The sequence below is a fragment of the Schistocerca piceifrons genome, chromosome 5 (genome assembly GCF_021461385.2).
Source record: "Schistocerca piceifrons isolate TAMUIC-IGC-003096 chromosome 5, iqSchPice1.1, whole genome shotgun sequence".
NCBI lineage: Eukaryota > Metazoa > Arthropoda > Insecta > Orthoptera > Acrididae > Schistocerca > Schistocerca piceifrons.
Genome location: NC_060142.1, coordinates 354,697,273 through 354,721,253, shown reverse-complemented (window position 1 = coordinate 354,721,253; position 23,981 = coordinate 354,697,273). Strand labels below are relative to the sequence as shown.

The 23,981-nt window shown below is 42.4% G+C and overlaps 1 protein-coding gene across 1 annotated transcript in view; it reads right to left on the bottom strand.

Annotated features, from left to right (window-relative positions):
• Positions 1 to 23,981, bottom strand: part of LOC124798439 — a 431,708-nt gene that overhangs the window by 16,718 nt on the left and 391,009 nt on the right. The window contains exons 5-6 of the mRNA XM_047261856.1: positions 12,080 to 12,277; positions 1,435 to 1,620 (exon numbers count right to left, since the gene is read on the bottom strand). Coding sequence (XP_047117812.1) covers positions 1,435 to 1,620; positions 12,080 to 12,277 — 384 coding nt within the window. The remainder of the gene's footprint in view (positions 1 to 1,434; positions 1,621 to 12,079; positions 12,278 to 23,981) is intronic.

Here is a 23,981-nt window from a genome sequence, read left to right as displayed (position 1 = left end):
CATATACCCACTCCTAAACTCCATTCTCTCCTCCCGAGTCCTTTTTCTTTCCCCTCCACTGTCTTCCCCACTCCTTTCTCGCGCCTGCCCTGCCCCCCCCCTTTTCTGTGCTCTGTCCGTCCATCTGCTCCCCCTCTTTTTTTGCTTTACCTCTCTTCCCCCATTCTCCCCTCCCCCCTCATCTGTCCAGGTCCTCCCCCATACCCATATGCCTTCGTCCTCTATAGTGCAGTGTTTTCCGTGAGTGTTCAGTGCTGTGCGTCCCCTTTTTAAAGCGTTGCGAGTACAAACCTGACTGTCGCCTTGTTTTTTAATTGTGCCTGTCTATTTCCTAAGTGTTTTTAATCTGTATCACTGATCCCTTTGTTTTTTACATTTTCTTCACAACTTTTTCGCCTTGAACCAGTTTTAAACAGTCACCGTTTTATCACCTCTTTTTATTGTTATATGTGATCATTATGTTTTTTAACTTTATCTGTAGGCTGCAGAGCGGCGTTTCACGCTGCTGCCAGCCCCCTCCCCCTTCTTCTGGGGGGGGGGGGGAATTGAAATACAATAAAGGAAAAAAAGGGGCACTACATCAGTAGTGTGTGGATAATTGAGATTTTGAATCCAACAGGAGGCGTGCTAGAGTAGACTGTGCAGTTTCGATGACTACTGTGTCCGGATGGCCCATTGGTCAGCGCATCTGCATAGTAAGATCCTAGGAAATCCGGATTCGAATCTTGCTCCGGCATAAATTACCAACTTTCCTTTCTGATTTAATCAGCTGTCACTGTCAGCTACTGTCATTAATTTATTTGTGTCTTGCACATTACCATGTCAAGTATGATTTTGGAAAATCGTAGGCATTCAAAGCAGCTTCCAGTAATGGATACATACAGATCCTGTATGGTTTTCAAAGATGTCTTATACCATTCTTCCTGCAGATAGTCGCAACTTCAGTAAGCGATCGCGCACTCTTCTCTCCGAAGTAGACCACAAGGCTGAAAAATATTAAGATATGGTCCCTGTGGTGGCTAATGGAGATACGACACTTGGCGCTCACAAGACCAGTCCTGTTGACCTCAGATGTTAAATCCCATAGTGCTCAAAGCCATTTGAACCATTTGAACACAGACAAATGGTTTAAATGGCTCTGAGTACTATGGGACTTAACATCTGAGGTCATCAGCCCCCAGGAACTTAGAACTTCTTAAACCTAACTAACCTTAGGACATCACACACATCCTTTCCCCAGGCAGGATTCGAACCTGCTACCGTAGCGGTCACGCGGTTCCGGACTGAAGTGCCTAGAACCGCTCGGCCACAGCGGCCGGCTGTTAGATATTGTGTAGTAAGATTACCAATATAGGCTTAATGTGAGCAATGCAGTCGTGTGGGACCTCCATAATTCAGCTGGTTAAGCTATACAGAGAGTGTGAGGTGACTTACTGACGCACTCGGGCAGCGCCGCGGGCGCCCAGGAGCCGGTGCGGGCGTCGCAGCGGAGCATCAGGTCGCGGTGGTGCGTGTCGGCGAATACGTGGCCCACGAAGCACAGGTACTGCGCATGCGTCGCGTTGGCCGAGGCGCGGTAGCCGTCAGAGGGCGCCGCCGGCGGTTCTCCACAGCCCACCGCTGCAACACCACACCAGCCACATCTCAGCCGTACTCACGCGACCGCTACAGCAGCCACCTGCCGCAGGCCGAACGAAAGCAGCAACTGGTTAATCGTTTCTAAACAGTGACCTTGGTATTCTCAGTATAGACCATCGGATTTGCTTCATAACTGATGTTACTGAATCACGCCTGTGTAGTCTGCCCATGTAAGGGCGGTGGAAGAAATTTCCATGCCCTCCATTTTGGCAACCAATCAGAGATTGGAGCGTATAGTTCCCGATTGTCAGACAATGCGCCAGTTTCTTGTCTCTCCATAATGTTTCAGATATGAGAGCATCTGACACGGCTGACGATCATGTCATCCACTGGATAGGGATGTTATACCAGACAGATACATAATTTTAAAGAAGAGTAAAATGTTTCTTTTTAATAGAGTTTCTGTGCTCTAGGGATAGCGTCTTTGATTACTACTTCAAAGATCATGACTCCAGTGTTCGGTCCCGTCCAATGCTTAGGTTGTAACAAATATTTTCTACTATGACAGCCGAAGACTAACGCTATAAGAAGTCACCTTCATTCTGGAAACCACCTAGTCAAAGAAGCTGGAGGAGCAGGACATCCTCTTTCCCTTGTGAAAGTGCAACAAAAGGCTGTGAACAGTGACACGAAAGTGCAGAAGAAAGTGGAAGCCACTGTATTACAGACATGCAGTTTATCCATAGGATACACAGTCTTTAGAAAACACTGACTACTTCCATCGCAAACCCGCTTGTAAATTAGTCCCCCGCTTGGCTCCCCGTAGGAGCGATGCGGCTTCTACTTTGGAGAGGATTAACCAAGGACAGGATAGATAAGGCTAACGCTCAAGCACTCCGAGCGTGGAATGCTACAAATCTGTATGCTAGAGGGAAATCGAAAAGATAAGTGACAAGATTAAAATTGAACTTCGCAGGTGTTTGTGAGTGTAATGAAAAATGTCAGAGACATACGAGTTGTGTGTGAGAAAGTAATGAGACTGATAACACTGCTGAGCGATCTGGCAGCGCTGTGTGTTGTTCCAGCTGTGTAGAGCGGTATGTTCATCCCTTCCAGATAGCCCGAGTTAAGCTCCGTGCACCCACCTCGTGATTTTTGAGAGCGAAATCAGTGAAGCCCTGTCTTTGTCGTGTGTTACGAAAATGGAACAGCAAAATTAGAGCAACGTTTTGTCATCGAGTTTTATATTAGACTTTGGGGACTTCGCGATTATGATCTTTGAAAAGTTGAAACAGACCTATGAGGAATATTTCTTATCAAGAGCACAAGTTTTTCGCTGGCACAAATCATTTTTGGAAGGCTGAGAATAAGTTGAAGATGAACCTCGCTCAGAGAGACCGTCAACTTCAAAAACCGAAGAAAATATCGAACATGTGCGTGCTCTTGTGAGATGAGACAATAATGATTTTAGGTAACCAGTTTAAACAGTTTCACCTTACATCGCATTTCGCCCGAAATTTTGCACATGCGGAAGGTTTGCGCCAAAATGGTGCTGCAAAACCTCACAACTGAACGGAAAGACAATCGAAGAAACGTGTACGTTGATCTTATTGAGAGAAATACCAATGATTGCGAATGGTTCAGTCGTGTGGTCACAGGTGATGAATCCTGTCTTTTTTTATTTTATTTTTTTTTATTTTTTAGGCGAAATGAGGGGTGGCATACACACAGACATCTCCTGTGCTCGAATGGGCAAGTCAAAGATAAAACAATGATGATATGCTTTGTTGACAGTAGAGGTATCGTGCATAAGAAATTTCTTCCTCCAGGACAAACTGTCAACCGCGTCCTATTCAAATATGTCCTTGAAAGGCTCAGGAAAATGGCGGATAGATCTACATCGGACATTGCAGATAAGTGGATGCTGCAACGTGACATCACCTCACGTCACACGGCTACTTTAATCACGGAATTTTTGAGCTCAAACGGCATTCCTGTTATTCCACAGCCCCTGTTCACCTGAGTCCTTGTGACTTGCTCCTTTTCTCGAAACTAAAAAAGTCTTAAAAGAATGTCATTTTGGGATTCTGGACAACATTCAAAAGAATGTTGAAGCCTTTCAGCTCTGCTACCAAGACTGCGAATAACGACTCCGCCGTTTATAGGTGCCGAAGGTAACTACTTTGAAGGGTACGATATTGTTGTTTGAAGAAAAAAGAAACAGACTTCGGTAGATAAAAAGAAAACAGTCACATTACTTTTCTCACACCCCTCGTACGGTCAAATGGTTTGGAGTCTAGGGTTAGCGACTTTGATTAACAATCAAAACGTCCTCTGTCCCTGGTTAGAAGACGCCACCGCCTAAATTCTGAATAAAAATTATCAGCAGTAGCGGTCGAAGACTTCCGGTTTCAGAAGTCACCCTCATGCTGCCAATGGCCTTGTCAAAGAGGGAGCGGTGGGGGGGGGAGCGAACAGAGGTTCAGGCGTAGGAAACTGCCCCTTAGTGCGCAGGATTCAGCAATGATCAGTGGCATGAGGATGTAGAAGGCAATGGAAACCACTGCGATAAAGACACATAACGTATATCCACAGGACATGTGGCCTGTAATTGAAAAAGTGTCATGATGATCTCTCCATTAGCAAAAGATTCCGGACGAGTCCCCCATTCGGATCTCCGGCGGGGCTGCCAAGGCTTAGGTGACTATGAGAAAAAAATTAAATAATCATCGAAAGGATTACGTTCTACGAGTCGGGGTGTGGAATGTCAGATGTTTGAACGTTGTAGGGAAGCTTGGAAATCCAAAAAGGGAGATGCTAAGGCTCAATCTAACATAGTGGGACTCAGTGAAGTGAAGTGGAAAGAAGAAAAGGATTCCTGGTCAGCTGAGTATTAGGTAAAGTAGGACAGAGAGTCAGTTATAGTGAACAGTTCAGCGATAGGGTTGTTCTTATCAGAATTGACAGCAAACCAACACCGACAACGAAGGTTCAGATATACATGTCGACGTCCTAAGCCGAAGATGAAGAGATAGAGAAAGTATATGAGGATATTGAACGGATAATTCAGTATCTAAATGGAGATGGGAATCTAATAGTCATGGGGGAGTAGAATGCGGTTGTAGGGGAAGGAGCAGAAAAAAAGGATAAAGGAGAATATGGGCTTGGTACTTTGTATGAGAGAGGAGAAAGTAATTGAGTTCTGCAATAAATTCAGCTAGTATTAGCGAATACTCTCTTCAAGGTTCACAAGAGGAGGGTGTGTACTTGGAAAAGGCCGGGAGATGCTGGAAGATTTCTGTGAATAGAAGGCCAGAGTGAATGAAAAGACATGTTTGAAGTTCTCTAAGACTACAGATGCTGCGATAAGGAATAGTTCAGTGTGTTTCAGTTGAAGAGAAGAGGACATCTCTAAAAAGGGTAATCACCGAAGTTGGAAGGAAAATCATAGGTACAAAAAAGATAACTGCAAAGAAATCTGGGTAACAAAAATACTTCAGTTGATGGCTGAAAGAAGGAAGCACAAAAATGTTCAAAGAAATTTGGAATATAGAAATGCAAGTCACTTAGGAATGAAATAAATCAGAAGTGCAGGGAAGCTAAGACGAAATGGCTGCATGAAAAATGTGAAGAAATCGAAAAAGAAATGATTGTCGGGGAGACTAACTCAACATATAGAAAAGTCAAAACAAACTTCGGTGAAATTAGAAGCAACGCTGGTGACATTAAGAGCGCAATGGGAATTCGACTGTCAAGTGAAGAGCAAGTAGCAGGTAGGCGGAAAGAGCACACTGAAGGCCTGTACGAGGAGGAAGACTTGTCTGACGAGGTGACAGAAAAAGAAACGAGAGTCGGTATAAAAGAGATAGGGGATACACTATTCGAATTAGAATTTAAAAGAGCTTTGGAAGACTTAAGGACAAATAAAGCAGAAGGGATGGATAACATTCCATCAGAATTCCTAAACTCGTTGGGGGAAGTGGCAACAAAACGGCTAATCACGTTGGTGCATATAACGTAAGAATCTGGCGATATACCATCTGACTTTCGGAAAAACATCATGCACACAGTTCCAAAGGTTAAAAGGGCTGACAAGTGCGAGAACTATCGCACAATCAGCTGAACAGTTCATGCATACAAGTTGCTGGCGTGACTAATATGCAGAAGAATGGAAAAGAAAACTGAGGATGTGTTAGATGACGATCAGTTTGGCTTTTGGGAAAGTAAAGGCATCAAAGAGACAGTTCTGACATTGCGGTTGATAGTGGAAACAAGACTAAAGAAAAATCAAGACACGTTCATTGGATCTGTCGACCTGGAAAAAGCGTTCCACAATATAATACGGTGCAAGATGATCGAAATTCTCAGAAAAATAATGAAAGACGGGTATTTTACAATATGTACAACAACCAAGAGGGAACGACAAGAGTGCAACACCAAGAACGAAGAGCTACGTTTATAAAGGGTGTATACAGGGATGTAGTATTTCGCCCCTGCTCTTCAATGTATACATTGAAGAACCAATGACGGAAATAGAAGAGAGATTTAAGAATGGAATTAGAATTCAAGGTAAAAGGGATAACATGACAAGATTCGCTGATGACATTGCTATACTCAGCGAAAATGAAAAAGAATTACAGGATCTGCTGGATGGAATGTATAATCTAATGAGTACAGAATATGGGTTGAGAGTAAATGGTAAAAAGACTACAGTAATGAGAAGTAGCAGAAATGAGAACAGCGAGAAACGTAACATCAGTATTGATGGTCACGAAGTAGATGAAGTTAAGGAATTCTGCTATCTAGGCTGCAAAATAATCCGTGACGGACGGAGGAGGGAAGACATAAGAAGCAAATTAACACTGGCGAAAAGGACATTCCTGGCCTAAAAAATCTACTAATATCAAACATAAGCCTTAATTTGAGGAAGAAATTTCTGAGAATGTACGTTTGGGGCACAGCATTGTACGGCGGTGAAACATGGACTGTGGGGAAAGCGGAAGAGAAATCAGTGGAAGCATTTGAGATGTGGTGCTACAGAAGAATACTGAAAATTAGGTGTACTGATACGAAATGCAACTTGGATGTTCTTCGCGCAATCGCCGAGGAAAGGGATGTATGGATAACATTGACAAAAAGAAGGGACGGGATGGTAGGACCTCGGTTAAGACATTGTGACGTGGTTGGTACTGGAGAGAAATTTTGAGAGGGAATAAATAAATAAATAAATAAATAAAAAGGCAGTACCAATGGATGGTATAACAAATATTGGCATCGACATAAGCCGAAAGATGAACTACTATGAGCAAAGCGAGGACCAAGTAATTCTTCTGAGGCTTCGAACTAAGCCTATACTAACCACCATTGTAGAGGTTTACGTGCCTATATCACAAGCTAATGAAGATATACAAGTACAGCTGAAGACCGATAGAACGCAGTTGTTCAGGGATATGTTTTGCCTCTGGATTATAAGTTAACTGTGGTGCATCGAGAGTGAGCTGTGGATTGACGTACGACGTATGGAAAGTTTGGAAAAGGATACACTGCTGTGTTACTCTATACTGAATATCCTACAATATTTAAATTTAAAGGATATGAAATGTAAAAATTTTAAAAATCTTATCAAATATAGCATTTGGATAAATTACTCTCAAATGACGTCCAAGCAGTATCACCACCGTAAAATACTGAACTCCACTACGGTATATAAAATATACTGCTAAATACATTACTATTTCCAACACTGTCTGGAAGCTACTGTAGGTCCTTTCCCTACTGCTTTAAAAAAGTCGGTAACCTTCTTTTGGCCTGCTATTTCATCAGTTTGATTATTATTATTATTCTCCGTTATTCCCCTTTAGGAGAGCATGTGAACTTGAGCCAGTCACAGCTCTACTGCCTTTTCTTCTTTTCTTTTCTTTTCTTTTCTTCCCAGAACCTCTTTATTGTGTATTTTCGTCCTTTCATCTGTCCATTGTTTCTCTGTTGTGTCTTTCGTTGAGACTTATTCAAGTTTCTTGTTTTTGATTTTACTTCTGAACGGATTTCTGTTCTCAATTTCTTCCGCTGGAATTTTCAATTGCTGCAAGTCTTCTTGTGATTCTTTTATCCAATTGGTCTTTAATTTGCTTGCATTAAAGATTCATGTATTTTATTTTATGCTTATTGTTGTATGTTCACATAAGGTGTAACAAATGAATATGGCTTGTTGTAGTTTGTCCCCCCATCCACGTAATTACTTTGTTAATATAACTAAATATTTCACCTGCACTGGGAGCATCTTCTCTGCTTTCAATCTTCTTCTTCGTCTTCCTCATTTTCGACCGCCTTACCACTCTCATTTCGTACTACATCAACAAAGCCTTTGCCATGTATAATCTCTGAAGTCGGTTCAACGGCTGCCAGCGATTCAAGGCTTCAAGAACAATATTGCAATGTAGAACTTCCCGTCCGAGCCACCTGAGCCATTTCATTCTTTATGGAACAATGGAACCCTTGCTTCTGCAATCCTCTGTGCTAACCATAATGATGTTTTTCCATTCCAGCCCTACTGAATACGCAACAGTCTACAGATTTACAGATCATTTTCATTTCCTCATCTCAAAACACTATTGAAGTGAGCAGTTCACGATGTTACTGAGCCTAAAATTAGTGCCCTGATCGAACGGCTGAATTACCGGTGTCGTGTATTCAGGCGAAACTCCGACTGCAATATATTAGCAGGTGTATGAACTAGACAGTGATCGAGAATTAGCAGAGCTTCTTCTCTCAGTTTAAGTACTCGTACGAGTTTTCTCACTAACGGAACAAGCTGTTCTTGAAACCGCTTTATGAATATATCGCATGTCATCAAAACAGTCTTTCAATGAATGTAAATTAACGGCAATGATAACATGTTCAAATGTTTAAAACATCTAAGCTTTTACTTTTGCCTTTAAAAAGAGTTTTCAGCTTACGTTCAGCAGATTTATTTGTTGCAAAGAGGAGAGTAATTCTGACTTTTCCCAATTTGAAAATCGAGGTATTTCTTAACTATTTTGCTTCGAGAGTTCTGGCTGGAAGTAATCAATAATAAAGCGACACATACTCACAATTATACACTTGACGATTATTTAAATTATCACCATTACTTAGAGTAAAATTTTAGAAAATTGTGAAGCGGTTTCAGCATCTGAAGACCTTGTTTCGCCTTCAGTGCTCGTTTGTGCTCGTTTGGCTAATTCCATCGCGACATTTCCATCTTGAATACCATTCATTGGAAGCCGTAAATTATTCGTTGTCATTTAAAACAAACTGAAATTTGGCTGCTTGAACTTTAATAACTGACGTGGGAAATGGCATACCTTCACTTGGCTTTACTAAAAAACATCTATAAAAACATTCGTCAGGTTCACTGTTTTTTACTAGTTTTGTCCACTTTCTGTCCATTCCTTCATCACTTTCAACTGTGCTTATAAAACTTCCATCCTATTCTTTCACCCAGCCCCTGAAAGTTCCTTCATGTATACCTTCATGTATAGTCACGTGCTAAACTTGCATGGTTTATTACTAATAGAAAATCGTTTTCGTTTCTACGGCAACGTAACATACTGAGAGAAATCTGAACTCGTAAAGGATATTGCCTGATGCTCATTGTGGCTGTGCTCATTTGTAGTATCCAACTTGTTGCCTGTGTCACAGTGTTGATCGTGACGCGCGTATTCAGGTTTCTGTCCAGTGACATACTGATATAATGATAATAAGACAAAAGCAAGGTTGAGTTTAGTTATTCTTATCTCTATCGGTTATTATTTTGATAGCTTGAGGGTTGTTGAGGTAAATGATGCTACAGAAGCGCTACTTGTAAACAAATTAGATTTTTTCACAGTGTTGTATCCAAATTCGTAGTGTATCGGGCCGCGGTATACAAGGATTTTATTATGTTGATTAAATATGTGAAAGGGATGAAAATTTAGTACTCGTAGGAGATTGGAAGGCTGTGAAAATGGAGAGAATGGAAGATGGGGTTTCTGGGGAATTTGACTGGAGGAAAGGAATGACAGAAGAGAGAGGTTGCAGTGGTTGTAGCGAATGCCTTATCCAAAATCATAAGAGTATAAGATACTCGTATACTTGAACCAGTACACACTGGGAGATGTTAACAGAACCATATTATGGTTAGACAAGTTCTACTAATGAAATCCCAGACTGCGAAGCATACGTAGATGCTGATATAGAGAAAGACCGTAACTTTGTAGTGATCAAAGGCAGGCAGATTCAAGAAGATAAATAAAAAGGAATATATGACGGAATACTGAAAATTCAAGACAGAATATGGCGAAGTGGAGATCCTCTGAGGCAGTGACCAATGTCTTAAGTAAAGGTGTCGTTCAGTACAAAAGGAGTGGAATATAGCAAAGAAGAAAACAAGTAGGACAGAGTAGGTATAAAATGGAGGCAAGGAAGCCATGAATGATTCATGAAATACTCAAGTTTGTGACTGACTTAAGGAAATACAAGAATCTTACGAATTAAGTATCAAAACAGCAGTATAAGTCGGTTAGGAATAAAAGTACCCGGAGGTTAAAACGGGATAAATCAGAATCGTTTAGAGAAAGTGTACAGATATTGAGAAAGATATGAATATATCAGCACGAAACATAGGAGGAATAATAATAATCTGAAAGAAATAAAACGTAGAGGTGTAGATGGAAAAGCTCTCTATTAAGTGCAGAAGGAAGGGTAAGAAGTGGGAGGACTACTAGCAGGCCTGTGGCTCAAGACATTGCTTCTGAGTGTACGTAATGCTCATTACACAACCAGGGTTGGTTAACAGTGGGTCCAGTTCAACCAGGGCACGACCATGCACATAACACACGACACCCAGAAATGTTGCCACTTTGCACGTGCAGCATTAGTGACTAGTCGCTATCGTACCGTCTATACAACGCCTTGTAATGTGTTATAACGCTCCATAAAAGTCTGACTGCCAGTGTTTCATTTGTCTCAGAGTAATTACTAACACCCAGTAAAATAGCCCAGAGGTGGTTTTTACAAGGGGATTTTTTTTCTGAAAGCAGCGTGATTTTATTCGGAATTCCTATAAACGTTATTATTTCTCACAATTTTGGTTATAAAACCCTATTTTTCGTGCAACAGCCTTACGCCAACTCGCTGGGTCGACCAGTGTGCCCGCCTGGCCTCACTCTACTGGCCGACGTCGGAGGTAACGTCTTGCTGCATCAACAACGTCCCCGTCATCCACGTTTTGCTTCTTGCGGAGAGCGTCCTTCATTGGGCGAAACAGACTGAAATAGGAAGGTGTGAGATCGGTGTTTTAGGACAGATGAGGAAGAACAATCCAATGCAGTTTTTTGGGCTCCTCTCGGGAGTACAGACTTACGCGAGGCCTTCAGTTGTCACGGAGAAGGAGAAGTTCGTTTGCATTGTTTTGCAACGAACAAGCAGAAGTCGTTTCTTCAGTTTCCTAAGGATAGCACTATACACGTCCGAGCTGATCTTTGCACCATGAGGAAGGACATCAAACAGAATAACTGCTTCATCACCGTCGGCATGATTTTACCAGCTTTGTGCGGCTTCGAACTTTTTCTTCGGACGACGCAGTGCGACGTCAGTGCATGGATTGCCGTTCTGTATCCGGTCCGAAGTGATGAAACCATTTTCCATCATCTGTGACAGTATTCAGCAAAAAATTTTCACTTCGAGCCTCGCATCGTGCAAGCAATTCCGCACAGATGGTCCTTCGTTGTTCCTTATGGTCGTCTGTTAAGTGTCGGAGAATCCAATCGGCCCACATCTTTAAGTATCTCAACTGGTGGACGAGTGTGTCAGCACTACCAACAGAAAAGTTCAGATGTGCGCGAAGTGTTTCATTGTGATTCGCCGGTAACCACGAATGAGAGTGTCCGCACGTCCCAACATTGCAGGATTCACAGTTGTGTGCGGTTGGCCGGCATTTTGGAAATCGGACAGATTTGAGTGTCCTATATACGCTGAAGGCAGACTACTTGCCCACCGACTCACCGTGCTTTTGTTGACTGCGAGGTTTTTCGTAGACACTGTACAAGTGGCTATGAATTTCTGCAGTGGTCTGATTTTCCGCGAAAAGAAACTCCGTTGCGGACGCCATTTTGAAGACTACGTATAGCGCCGCGGCCAGTGGGAACTTCATAAAACTATATGGGCTGAAGCGTGAATATTCCACGATGTTCAACAACAAATCCTACATTTTTTCAACCGATACTGGCCGAGAAAAAGGAGAGTGTTGCATTACTTATTGAACATTCCTCGTAATACAACGATAAAATTATTGTTTTACTCTTACTCTTAATGTGAGGTGTAATGCATTTGCTTTCAAAGCGTAATAATTCGACCACCACGTAAAATTAGCTTCCCAGACCGCAGCTGAATTTATAAATACTTTCTCAACTTGCAGCAAGTAACAAGACAAAACAACATAAGAGTGTTATTTTTCTGATATGAGGGCGAATGGGTGTCTCACCGGCGTAGTACATGAGGACGCCCCTGCGGACGAAGATCGTCTTGGAGGTGGTGAGGACGGAGACGGCCAGCTGGCTGCCCGCGGAGCTGAGCCTGAGGAGGCGCGGCAGCTCGCCGCACTCCTCGAACAGCGGCCGCTCGCCCTCTCCCTCAGACACGCGCAGCACGTCCCGGCACTCGGAGTCACTCTTCGACCGGTCTGAGGACACACAAATCGAAAAGATTTACATAGAACTCTCTGTAAGGTTCGCACACAAGTCAGCTGTACAAGGTGTCAGTCCCGGGGTACAGGGAATAATTTAGTAGCAACTAGCCGTAATTGGCCACACTTCGGTGTGGCTCAGTCAGCTTAAATGGAAAAGAAAGAAAAGAGAAAGCAGACGTTTCTAATAAGTACTGAAATTGGATATACGCCCTGATCTCCTTCTGTCCTCTGTCTCTGTCCATCTCTCCCTCCACCTTTCTTTGTCCATCCACTCCTCCTTCCCCATGCCTCTGTTCATCCCCCCTCCCTTTCTCTTTACTCCTCCTCCCCTCTCTTTCCACCTCCTCCTGCTTCCCACTACCTCTCCATCTCCTCCTCCTTGTTTTCTGTGTCTATTTCCTCCCATCCTTCTGTCCTCTTCCTCTTCCCCACTCTCCCTGACGTTGAATGTTATTCCAAATTCAGATTCTGTAGTAGGATTTTAATCATGAACCAGTGTGCCATAAATACAAATTTCATGTTTGCTAGCAGCGTATATATATGTTTATTACAGTAACATGTAAAGATATGAAGTAAATCGGAAAGGTACATTTTGAAATTTTTGGTAATGATGTTTTGCATTATATACGCGCCGATATGAAACTCGCAAAATTGCGAAAGAAAAACTGCACAGGTTAGCCACAAAGTCCCGTTCGTCTTCCCCCCCCCCCCAATTAGTAAGCAACATAAACACCTAAAATGAAGTAAATAACACAAACAACAGTTCTCTAGAGGAGTTTAGATATGAACCATGTAGAGCTGCTTATGAGTCACAATGCACCGTTACAACTGAAGATGTATGAGACAAGTCCCTCCAAATCACAGCTAAGATGAACTTTGCTGATTTCAAGTCTTCTCCGACCTGTTTCAACAGATTCAAAAAATCAAACAGTATAAACAGTATAGAAAGTCGCAAAACAACGAAGTTACTGGAAGTAAAGGTGTAGAGGGGATTCGTAGCTGACGTGAAAACGAAGCTTCCTGTTATCCCCACATTTGCTGTGTCTAACACCGATCAGTCAGGTTTCCTGAAAGAACTGCGAGCAAACAGCACTTAATCATTTCGAGGCGAAAAAAACAGAGTCTGTTGTGCAATCGATTAATGCTATGACTCATTCAGATACAACAGTGACAGTGATAAGTATGAGCAGATTACTGCTTCCGCACCTTTGTATCTGTCTTCCTGGACCTCAAGGCATGTTAGGACAAAAAAAAAGAATGACTGTTTAGTGGCAAAAATCTTGCAATTCACCAATCAAAATCTGTAAAAACAGGACAAAAATATTTTAACATTTCATTGGAAACGGTTTCTAGCCAATAAAAGAATTTAATTCATTACTTTTGTTGTACTCTTGGCCTGGACATAACGATACCTCTGTCTTTCAGAAGGACGACAAAAAGTCTGTAGATGTGATACAGATTCCACCAAGAACACTCAGTGTGACTCTCGGTAAAGAATTTTTTCGACTGTCGAAAATGTTTTTAAGGAAACTGCCGGAAAATGTAACTTAGGATAGCTGCTTGCCTTTTGAGGTTTTTCAGGAGAACAGTATTCTTAATCTGCAGTAAATAGTCCATTATCAGTTTGCATTGGCACATTTTACAAGTTGCTTTATGTAAGCCCGGTACACAGCGCAGTAAGCAGAGCAACTGCGAGGACCATTTCTTACTCTACCGTAATTCTGTCTAATTAAGACTAGTAATTACTGTGATGTGCCTGAAATCATATTTTTTCTGTTGTCGGATGTGTCTGGTGTAAGGAAAATGCTTGCGTCATTCAAATGACACCGCGCTTTGTTGTGACGTCTGTAGGGAATAAACAAGAATCTGTTTCATTGTTATTAAAATACAAAAACTCCGACCGAACAAGCTTCGGAAGACCCAACGGTGCTGACCGACCTCCGTGCTATCCTCAGCTGATAGGCGTCACTGGATGCGGATACGGAGGGACGTGTGGTCATCACACCGCTCTTCCGGCCGTTAACAATTTTCGTGACCGGAGCCTTTACTTCTCAGTCAAGTAGCTCATCAATTGGCCTCACAAGGGTTGAGTGCACCCCGCTTGCCATCGGCGCTCGGTAGACCCATATAGTCATCCATCCAAATGCTGTCCAATCCCGACAGCACTTAACTCCGGTGATCTGACAGGAACCTGATGGCGTTATTAAAACGTATCTTATTCAGAAATTATCACAAGAACTGTGCTGAGGGAACTGTTATAAAATGATATGTGTGTAAGAAATATTTCATTTCAATACATTAAAGTCACGATTGAGTGAAGTTGTCAGTAATGTGGCATCATTCACTACCTTGATTATTTTCCTCTTCTAGTTACCTTTGTAAGAATTACATATACAAATGTTTAGTTGTCGATATGATCTGTCTCTTATTCAAAACATTGATGATACGTGGCACTTTTCGTACGGTTTAGGTGTTTCAAATTCGCGACTGTCACTCCAGATATTTGCTATAAACAGCGCTACCCTCTCTTGTCAAGACCTTCCGCGAACTAGGCGGGACAAACCGCTGTCATAAGCTGGTCTTCGTGCGACAAAACGATTAACTTCTACAATTTAAAAAAAAAAATACTTGCATTGCATCTTAGCAGCTAAAATTTTGGCAGTGCGTATCATCCATTGTATTCTTCCTGAATATAAAATCACAGGGTGGGCTTGGACCATTCCCTTAGTAAAAAAGCAATAAATTTAAACTTCATGCTTGATGCTGAACTTATACTGCATGAACAGAGACAATGTAGTAAGTGACAAATATTCCCTTACATTACTTTTTCAGTGGTGTCAGCGAGGTTAAGTATCGAAATTGATTTTAATTATGTGTGAAATTTACTAGATGACACTAAGTTCTCTCATTCTCAAAGAGTGGACGAATATAATCGGAGTAATTTACGCCCTGTGAGTTATTCAGCCTCACAGTTTTACTTGACATAATGTGTTAAACATTTAAAACAAGATTACGTCTCTTAATGAGTGGATTATGACAAAACTTTAAATTTTTAAATTCGGTACATAATTACAGTACGTCAAATCAAATTTGTGTTGTTCCTGGAAGAGATTGTATAGGCAACTTGAACCGCGTGGCTGTTTTCGTCGTTCAGGTTTGTTACATTCACTTCTCATTTTTATGCTGCGTGCACCCGATCAACATCTAATCGATTGTTTCAGATGGAAATGAAGTCCCCTGCTTCTTGGCAGAGCTTAGGGGATCGATGCGGGAGAGCCGCACCGCCGCACTAGGCAAGGTCCTCACGGCGGTGGTTTGCCGTTGCCTTCCTCAGACCGTAATGGGGATGAATGATGATGATGAAGACGACACAACAGCACCCACTCATCTCGGGGCAGGTGAAAATCCCTGAGGAGGCCGGGAATCCCGGACTTCGTGCTCGGGAAGAGAGAATGCTATCGCGAGACCACGAGCTGCGGACTGTTTCAGATAATGAAGTGGTAATCTTGGTAGGTTTCCCACCGTTTGAGTATGGGGAAGGAGGATCCATTGTGTGCCTTGTTCGCGGTGGAAATTTAATTTCGTCCTGAGTCTTGATCGGCAAAGGTCATTGAATCTGCCACTATTTGGAAGGGGATTCCAGTTTGGTTAGTTAGGAAGCTGAAGTCATGAACAGGGGCCACAACACAAAACAAAAGAGGTTATAATTTAAATGTTCATATATTGAAACAGGATTGTACACATTGCAGAGAACAGCCCTTTGATACCAGAACTTTATTTAGGATCTGTAGACCCCCACACACTATCTCTAGTGCATATCATACAAGAGCAAAAATTGTTATAACTAATAGCCAATATAGCAGTATAGAGCAAATGGAAAACCCGTAAAGAAGCATTTAAAACGTATTATTTAATTCTGTAAAATTTTTCTATACAATTTATGATTTAACGAATCGATGCTATTAAAAAAGTGAAATTTGTGTTCATTAACGTATAAAACAAGAATTATTAAACTTCCTGGCAGATTAAAACTGTGTGCCTGACCGAGAATAGAACCTTGGACCTTTGCCTCTCCCGAGCAAGGCCTCTATCGAGTGAGGAATCCAAACATGACTCACTCACTCACTCCCCCCCCCCCCCCCCTTTCCCGCATAGCTTTACTTCCGTCAGTAGATTTCCCACCATCCAAACTTCGGCGCAGGCGCACATTCCACTCCAAAGTGAAAATTAATTCTAGAAACAATCCCCCGGGCTTTGGCTCAGCCACGCCTCTGCAGTATCACTTCCTCCAGGAGTGTGTGCCGTGTTCGGCACTACGACCTAGATTGACAACAACCGAATTGTTATTCTAGGTTGGAGAAGGATTTATCTGTGCGAGTGCAACACGAAAAGGCTCGTGCCAGAAATGGCAAATTGGGATCAGTACTATGAGCAAGGAGTAAGTTGTCGCTGACAGTGAAGGAATGCCCGACACGGAGAGACTATATGTTTACTTCTTTTTGCCTAAGCGGAAGGGACCTTGGTCTGTTGAGCGGAGGACTGCCAAGTATACTGGGTGTGAACGCACTACGCACTAATCGAATGTGAAGAAGACAGACGCACATAAATTGTGTGTCGTCACTGTGCCAAACATTCAGTTCCTTCTGTACTGCGTACTGATGACCATGTCGCTATTTAATGATTTTTCCATGCTTATGGTGCACTATTATTTGCTCACGAAACTGTTCGTATATCTTTCATGTGCAACTTGAGATATAGAGACTGAGCACTTTAGTGTACACACTTTATTACAGAGACATTTGCCTGATTTAAACTGTTTACTAGTATCCGTCTTCTATGTGTGGTATATAGAAAATAAAATGGTTCAAATGGCTCTGAGACTTAACATCTGAGGTCATCAGTCCCCTAGAACTCAGAACTACTTAAACCTAAATAAGCTAAGGACATCACACACATCCATGCCCGAGGCAGGATTCGAACCAGAGACCGTAGCGGTCGCGCAGTTCCAGACTGAAGCGCCTAGAACCGCTCGGCCACACCGGCCGGCTGTGGTATATAGATATTTCGTTAAAACGTATACCTTGTATGCTTGTTTATTGCTTAGTACATACTCATTTTACTATGGTTTGAAGCTGTTCTTTTCGCTCTTCCATGTTTGCAATTTAAAAACTGGGTGGTTTTGGACATCAGCCTTATGAAAATACAATTATTTTTTTTATATTTCCCCGGACATGTTTCGACGCCTATCTGGCCGGCTGCTGTGGCCGAGCGGTTCTAGGCGCTTCAGTCTCGAACCGTGTGACCGCTACGGTCGCAGGTTCGAATCCTGTCTCGGGCATGGATGTGTGTGATGTCCTTAGGTTAGTTAGGTTTAAGTAGTTCTAAGTTCTATGGGACTGATGACCTCCGAAGTTAAGTCCCATAGTGCTCAGAGCCATTTGAACCATTTCTCTCTCTCTATCTCTATCTCTCTCTCTCTCTCTCTCTCTCTCTCTCTCTCACACACACACACACACACACACACACACACACACACACACACACACACACGCAAAAATTCAAAACCAGCGCCATAACACAAGACCAACGATGGACAAGTGAGCAATGACAATAACATGACACATCTCACTGAGTGTATTGTCAGAAGTGTCTGCTCTGATCACATTTCGCCACCTTTTGTGTAAGTACATGTGAAGTGAAGTAGTGAGCGGAAATTTATGAAGAATTGAGTGAAAGCAATGCACTAAATAGTAGCTGATTGAGACACCAACCAGGGACACGAAACAGGACCGAAAATGTAAGTACAGAAACGTACATAACCTCTAACTTCGAAATAGTTCTTCACAAATACGCAATAAATTTCTTCGTGGCTAGTTTTCACATAGTAAGCGCAAACCCAGGTAAATAACTTGTATGTCCATTACAGTAATTTAAGTAAATTTTAATGTCTGTAGATCTGTTAGCTTCTAGAGTAAGGAATTGTCAGGTTTGGTGATTTGAGCAATAGTACAAGTTTTCTTACTTCTGGTTTCCTGTACTGAATAATTATTATGGTTCAGTTTTTTTTAATTTGCTAATCGTTTGGTTTGAGTGTGAATCTTAGGAGAGGTACTTGTACAGAGCACAGGTCGTAAACTTGTTAAAACTGCCGGCCGAAGTGGCCGTGCGGTTAAAGGCGCTGCAGTCTGGAACCGCAAGACCGCTACGGTCGCAGGTTCGAATCCTGCCTCGGGCATGGATGTTTGTGATGTCCTTAGGTTAGTTAGGTTTAACTAGTTCTAAGTTCTAGGGGACTAATGACCTCAGTAGTTGAGTCCCATAGTGCTCAGAGCCATTTGAACCATTTTTTTGTTAAAACTGTGAGAATATTAACATATGTGCGATCTGCTAATGTAACTGTTATTCAGTCAGTCTTTTCCATCTTTTCTTGTCCTACAGCCCCAGTCAATGTTACACAAACTAGTCCTGCACGTTAGGCAGAAGAACTTCTGTAACGTTTGGAAGGTGGGGGATGAGGTACTGGTGGAAGTAAAGCTGTGACGATGGTTCATGAGACGTGTTTGGATAATTCAATCGATAAAAGCATTTGGTCGAGAAAGGCGAGGGTCCAGGTTGGAGCCCTGCTGCGCCACAAGGGAAGTAACATATCACCACACACTCTGTTGCAGAGGATTTTGTAAGATTTATGAACATCAGTATAACATCGAAGTTTTTCGTAGCTGCTTCCTTGTATAAAATCTTCTAGGTGTTCCAGACCACGTCAAATCGGAACTAAAACTCGAGCTTTCGAAAATTCGCACCATCTACTTTCTCAGGAGATGAGTTTCTTTCAGGAGCCAAGATTGTGTCCTTCATAGCGGCGTTCTGGCATGTCACTGGTTGGACTACGTAGCTTGGAATTCTAGCTTCTGTTTCCGATGGCGTCACCTTGAGGTCAATATTCGCTTGCGCAGAAGCAGGAAACACGAAATGCGGCAGATAGCGCTCATTTACATAAAAATTTGCGTGAGTCGGCTTTTTGTTGAAAGCCCTTGGTCTCGTGGTTGCTATGAACTTATACCAGCCCAAGCCCAACTTATACTTCTAGGAGAAGTGGACTGAGTTCTCCCCAGTTAATAAAACCAAATCTTAGTAATACATGAAGTTAAGTCCCATAGTGCTCAGAGCCATTTGAACCATTTTTGTTGCTGAACTTATGAAAATGCTGGGGAAAGCTCACGTAACTTCCCTCCTTTTGCGTTCAAGACGCACATTTTTAAACACAAAATTGGTATTGGGCAGAAGCAGTGCCTTCACGAATGGTCAGCCTTATGCGCGAAGAGCACTATCTGGAGCCAAGAAATTCTGTTGGCCGAACCAAATTTTTAAAGAGAAAGCTATGGTCGGATGGTGCCTCAGGGTCTTGCTCTTTCGTGTTCATGCAGAAAAGCAAAAACGTTGCGCTCAGTTATTATTTGGGGACTGTGGGATGGCTGCGGCGTGTATTGACCACAGGGGAAGGGCGCCAGCCCGGGTTCCAAGAGCTTCATAGCGAGCCTTTACCCGACTTCTGCGAATACTGCCTGTATCCCCAAACACGGCACTCTTCCTCATTGAGATTCACAGACTGCCTTCCACAAACAAAAGTGGCCGTAGAGGTGTTCCCGATAACACACACCTCATCATGGAGGACGCAAGGCTATCTTTCCAAGTACAGTGTTCTCACCAAAACAATCACGAACTAGTGGCATAAGATGAATTAACATCGCATAGTGCGCATAGCAACATGTGACAGTAACGTCGCACTGTACACTGAATGATCCAGTCGCCCATCAAATCAATCTGATAAGGAAGAGTTTCTCCATAATTTTGCTGAAAACGGATAATACTGATAGAGGTTATAATTAGAAATTTCTTTTTTGACTCCCTTCTTGTGAAGTGTGGGTTTCCTTCTCAGTTTTCAAAACATTTTGAAACACATTTTTCTCAAATGATGAATTTACAGCGTCTACTAGTTGTTCAACTATAAATGTTGCACTTGACTTGATACATCTTTTAGTTCAATACCTGCTGAATACTTATTTGGTAAAACCTTTATAATATTAAATAGTTCAGCTATCGCTGAATGCATAAAGAACGTCTTTACATCAAAGATGTTACTGGCAAGCCTGCAAATATTTTTGTAGGTGGTATCTTAATATCTACACACATCAGTGTGTTTGCTGTTTCTTCTCTGCGTCTAACACTTTTTCCACAAACAATTCACATAATTTACTACCTGATGTTTGCTGCACGGTCGTAATTCCACTATTAAGTGGACTACATCTGTCAGTATAGGCTCAGTGTTTCGCTTATACAAGTCCACACAATATCTAACCTGCTACCCAGGGGGAAAATAAGCATGCTCTTGCCATATGTACTTGGAGCTATAACCAACCCAAAAACATACTACTCTGCGAATGAGGTAAATACTGATGTAATGTTGCTCAGTACACTGTCCCCAATTATCAATACAAACACCCACTTATACCGATTACGCCCTGTACATTGGAGTCAGTGAAATGAAACGGAAAGAAGATTAAGATTTCTGGTCGAATATAAGGTAATATCAACAGCAGAAGAAAACGGTGTAACGGGAGTACGATTCGTTATGAACAGCAAGGCAGGGCAGGGAGTGTGTTACTGTAAACAGTATGGTATCAGATTCGACAGCAAACCAACGCCGACAACGATGGTACAGTTACACATGCTAACGTCGCTAGTAGAAGATGATAAGATAGAATAAGTACCTAAGGATAACAAATGAGAAAATTCATTAGTAAAGAATGAAAATCTAATACTCATGGGGAACTGAAATGTGGCTGTAGGGGAAGGAGTAGAAGAAAGAGTGACGGGAGAATATGGGCTTGGTAGTCGGAATGAGAGAGGAAGAAGACTAACTGACTCCTGTAATAAAGTTCCGCTAGTATTAGCAAATATACTGTCAAAAAGTCACAAGAACTGGACATACGATTCGAAAAGGCCGGGAGATACGGGAAGATTCCAGTCGGAAAACATTGTGGTGAGACAGGGATTCCGAAACCAGATGTTATATTGCAAGATGTACGCACGGGCAGATCGAGATAATATCACAATTCAGTAATGATGAAGACTAGACCGAAGCTTAAAAGAATCGTCTGGAAGCATCAGTTTGGAAGGAAGTGGGGTACTAAAGTCCTAAGGAATGATGAGACCCGTTCAAAGTTCGCTAAAGATGTGGATGCTGCGATACGGGATACTACAGTAAGCATTTCATATGAAGCAGAATGGACATTTGTAAAAAGAGCAATCATAGATGTTGGACAACAGACGTAGATACAAGAAAGGTAGCTGCGAAGAAACCTTGGGAAGCAGATGAGTTCGAGAGCTATCGCACCTTCAGATTAATAGCATACGCATTCACGCTGGTGACAAGAATTATATACAGAAGAATAGAAAGCTGAGGATCAGCTAGACGACAATCAGTTTGGCTTCGAGAAAGGCAAAGGCAGTATAGAGGCAGTTGTGACGTTGCGCTTAATAAGGCCCAATACTGAAGAGAAACCGAAAAGTGCATTGGATATGTCGACCTAAAAAGGCGTTCGATAATGTAAAATGGTACAAGATGCTCGAAATTTTGAGGAAAATAGGAGTACGCTAGAGAGATACGAATAGTATGCAGTGACACAAAAACCAAGAGGGAACAGTAAGATTGAAAAAACAAGAACGAACTATTACAATTATAGAGGGAACAGAACAGGGATGCACTCTCCCCTCTCCATCCCCTCAAGCAATGACGGAAACGAAAGAATGGTTCAAGAGTGGTATTAAAGTTCATAGTGAAAGGCTATCAATGACAAGAGTCACTGATGATTTTGCTATTCTCAGTGAAAGCGAAGAAGAATTACAGGACCTGCTGAATGGAATGAACAATCTAATGCGTACATAACATAGACTGAGAGTAAACTGAAGAAAGACGACAGAAATGAGAAATGAGAACAGTGACAGACTTAACATCAAAACTGGGGACCACGAAGTAGATGAAGTTAGGAATTCTGCTACCTTGGAAGTAAAATAACTGACTGGCAAAGCAAAGAGGACATAAAAAGCAGACTAGCACTGCCAAAGACGGCATTCCTGGCCAAGAGTAGTCTGCTAGGGTCGAACATTGACCATAATCTGAGGAAGAAAATTTTAAGAATATGCGTTTGGAGCACAGCATTTTGCGCCAGAGAAGGATGCAGTGTAGAAAACCCTGAACTGAAGAGGACCGAAGCATTTCAGATGTGGTGTTATGGAAGAATTTCGAAAATTAGGTGGACTTGTAAAGTAAGGAATGTGTAGGTTCTCCATAGAATCGGCGGAGAAAGGAACATACGGAAGACACAAGATGAATTGAAATGACTGTAGGATATGTGTTAGATCATAAGGGAATAATGTCCTTGGTATTAGAGAGAACCGTAGAGGTTAAAAACTGTAGGGGAAGACAGAGATTGGAATATGTCAAACAAATAATTGAGGACATAGCAACGAAGTGTCACCCAGAGATGAAGAGGTTGGCACAGGAGAGGAATCCCCGGCAAGCCGCATCAAACTATTCAGAAGACAGAAGATTCAAAAAAAATTATTATTAAATACAAAATTGTACACCACTAGCCATTAACATTGCTACACCACGAAGATGACGCGCTACAGACGCGAAATTTAACCGACAGGAAGAAGATGCTGTGATATGCGAATGATCAGCTTTTCAGAGCATACACACAATGTTGGCGCCAGTGACGACACCTACAACGTGCTGACATGAGGAAAGTTTACAACCAATTTCTCATACACAAACAGCAGTTGACCGGCGTTGCCTGGTGAAACGTTGTTGTGATGCCTCGTGTAAGTAGGAGAAATCTGTACCATCACGTTTCCGACTTTGATAAAGGTCGGATTGTAGCCTATCGTGATTGCGCTTTATTGTATCGCGACATTGCTGCTCGCATTGGTCGTGATCAAATGACTGTTACCAGAATATGGAATCGGTGTGTTCAGGAGGGTAATACGGAACGCCGTGCTAGATCCCAACAGCCTCCTATCACTAGCAGTCGAGATGACAGACATCTTATCCGCTTGACTGTAAGGGATCGTGCAGCCACGTCTCGATCCCTGAGTCAACAGATGGGGATGTTTATAAGACAACAACCATCTCCACGAACAATTCGACGACGTTTGCAGCAGCATGGACTATCAACTCGGAGACCATGGCTGCGGTTACCCTTGACGCTGCATCACAGGCAGGAGCGCCTGCGATGGTGTACTCAACGACGAACCTGGGTGCACGAATGGCAAAACGTAATTTTTTCGGATGGATCTAGATTCTGTTTACAGCATCATGATACGCACCCGTGTTTGACGACATCGCGGTGAACGCACACTGGAAGCGTGTATTCGTCATCGACATACTGGCGTATCACCCCGGGTGATGGTATTGGGTGCCATTGGTTACTCGTCTCGGTCACCTCTTGTTCGCATTGACGGTACATTGAACAGTGGACGTTACATTTCAGATGTGTTACGACCCGTGGCTCTACCCTTCATTCGATCCCTTCGAAACCCTACATTTCAGGAGGATAATGCACGACCGAATGTTGCAGGTCCTGTACTGGCCTTTCTGGCTACAGAAAATGTTCGACTGCTGCCCTGGCCAGCACAT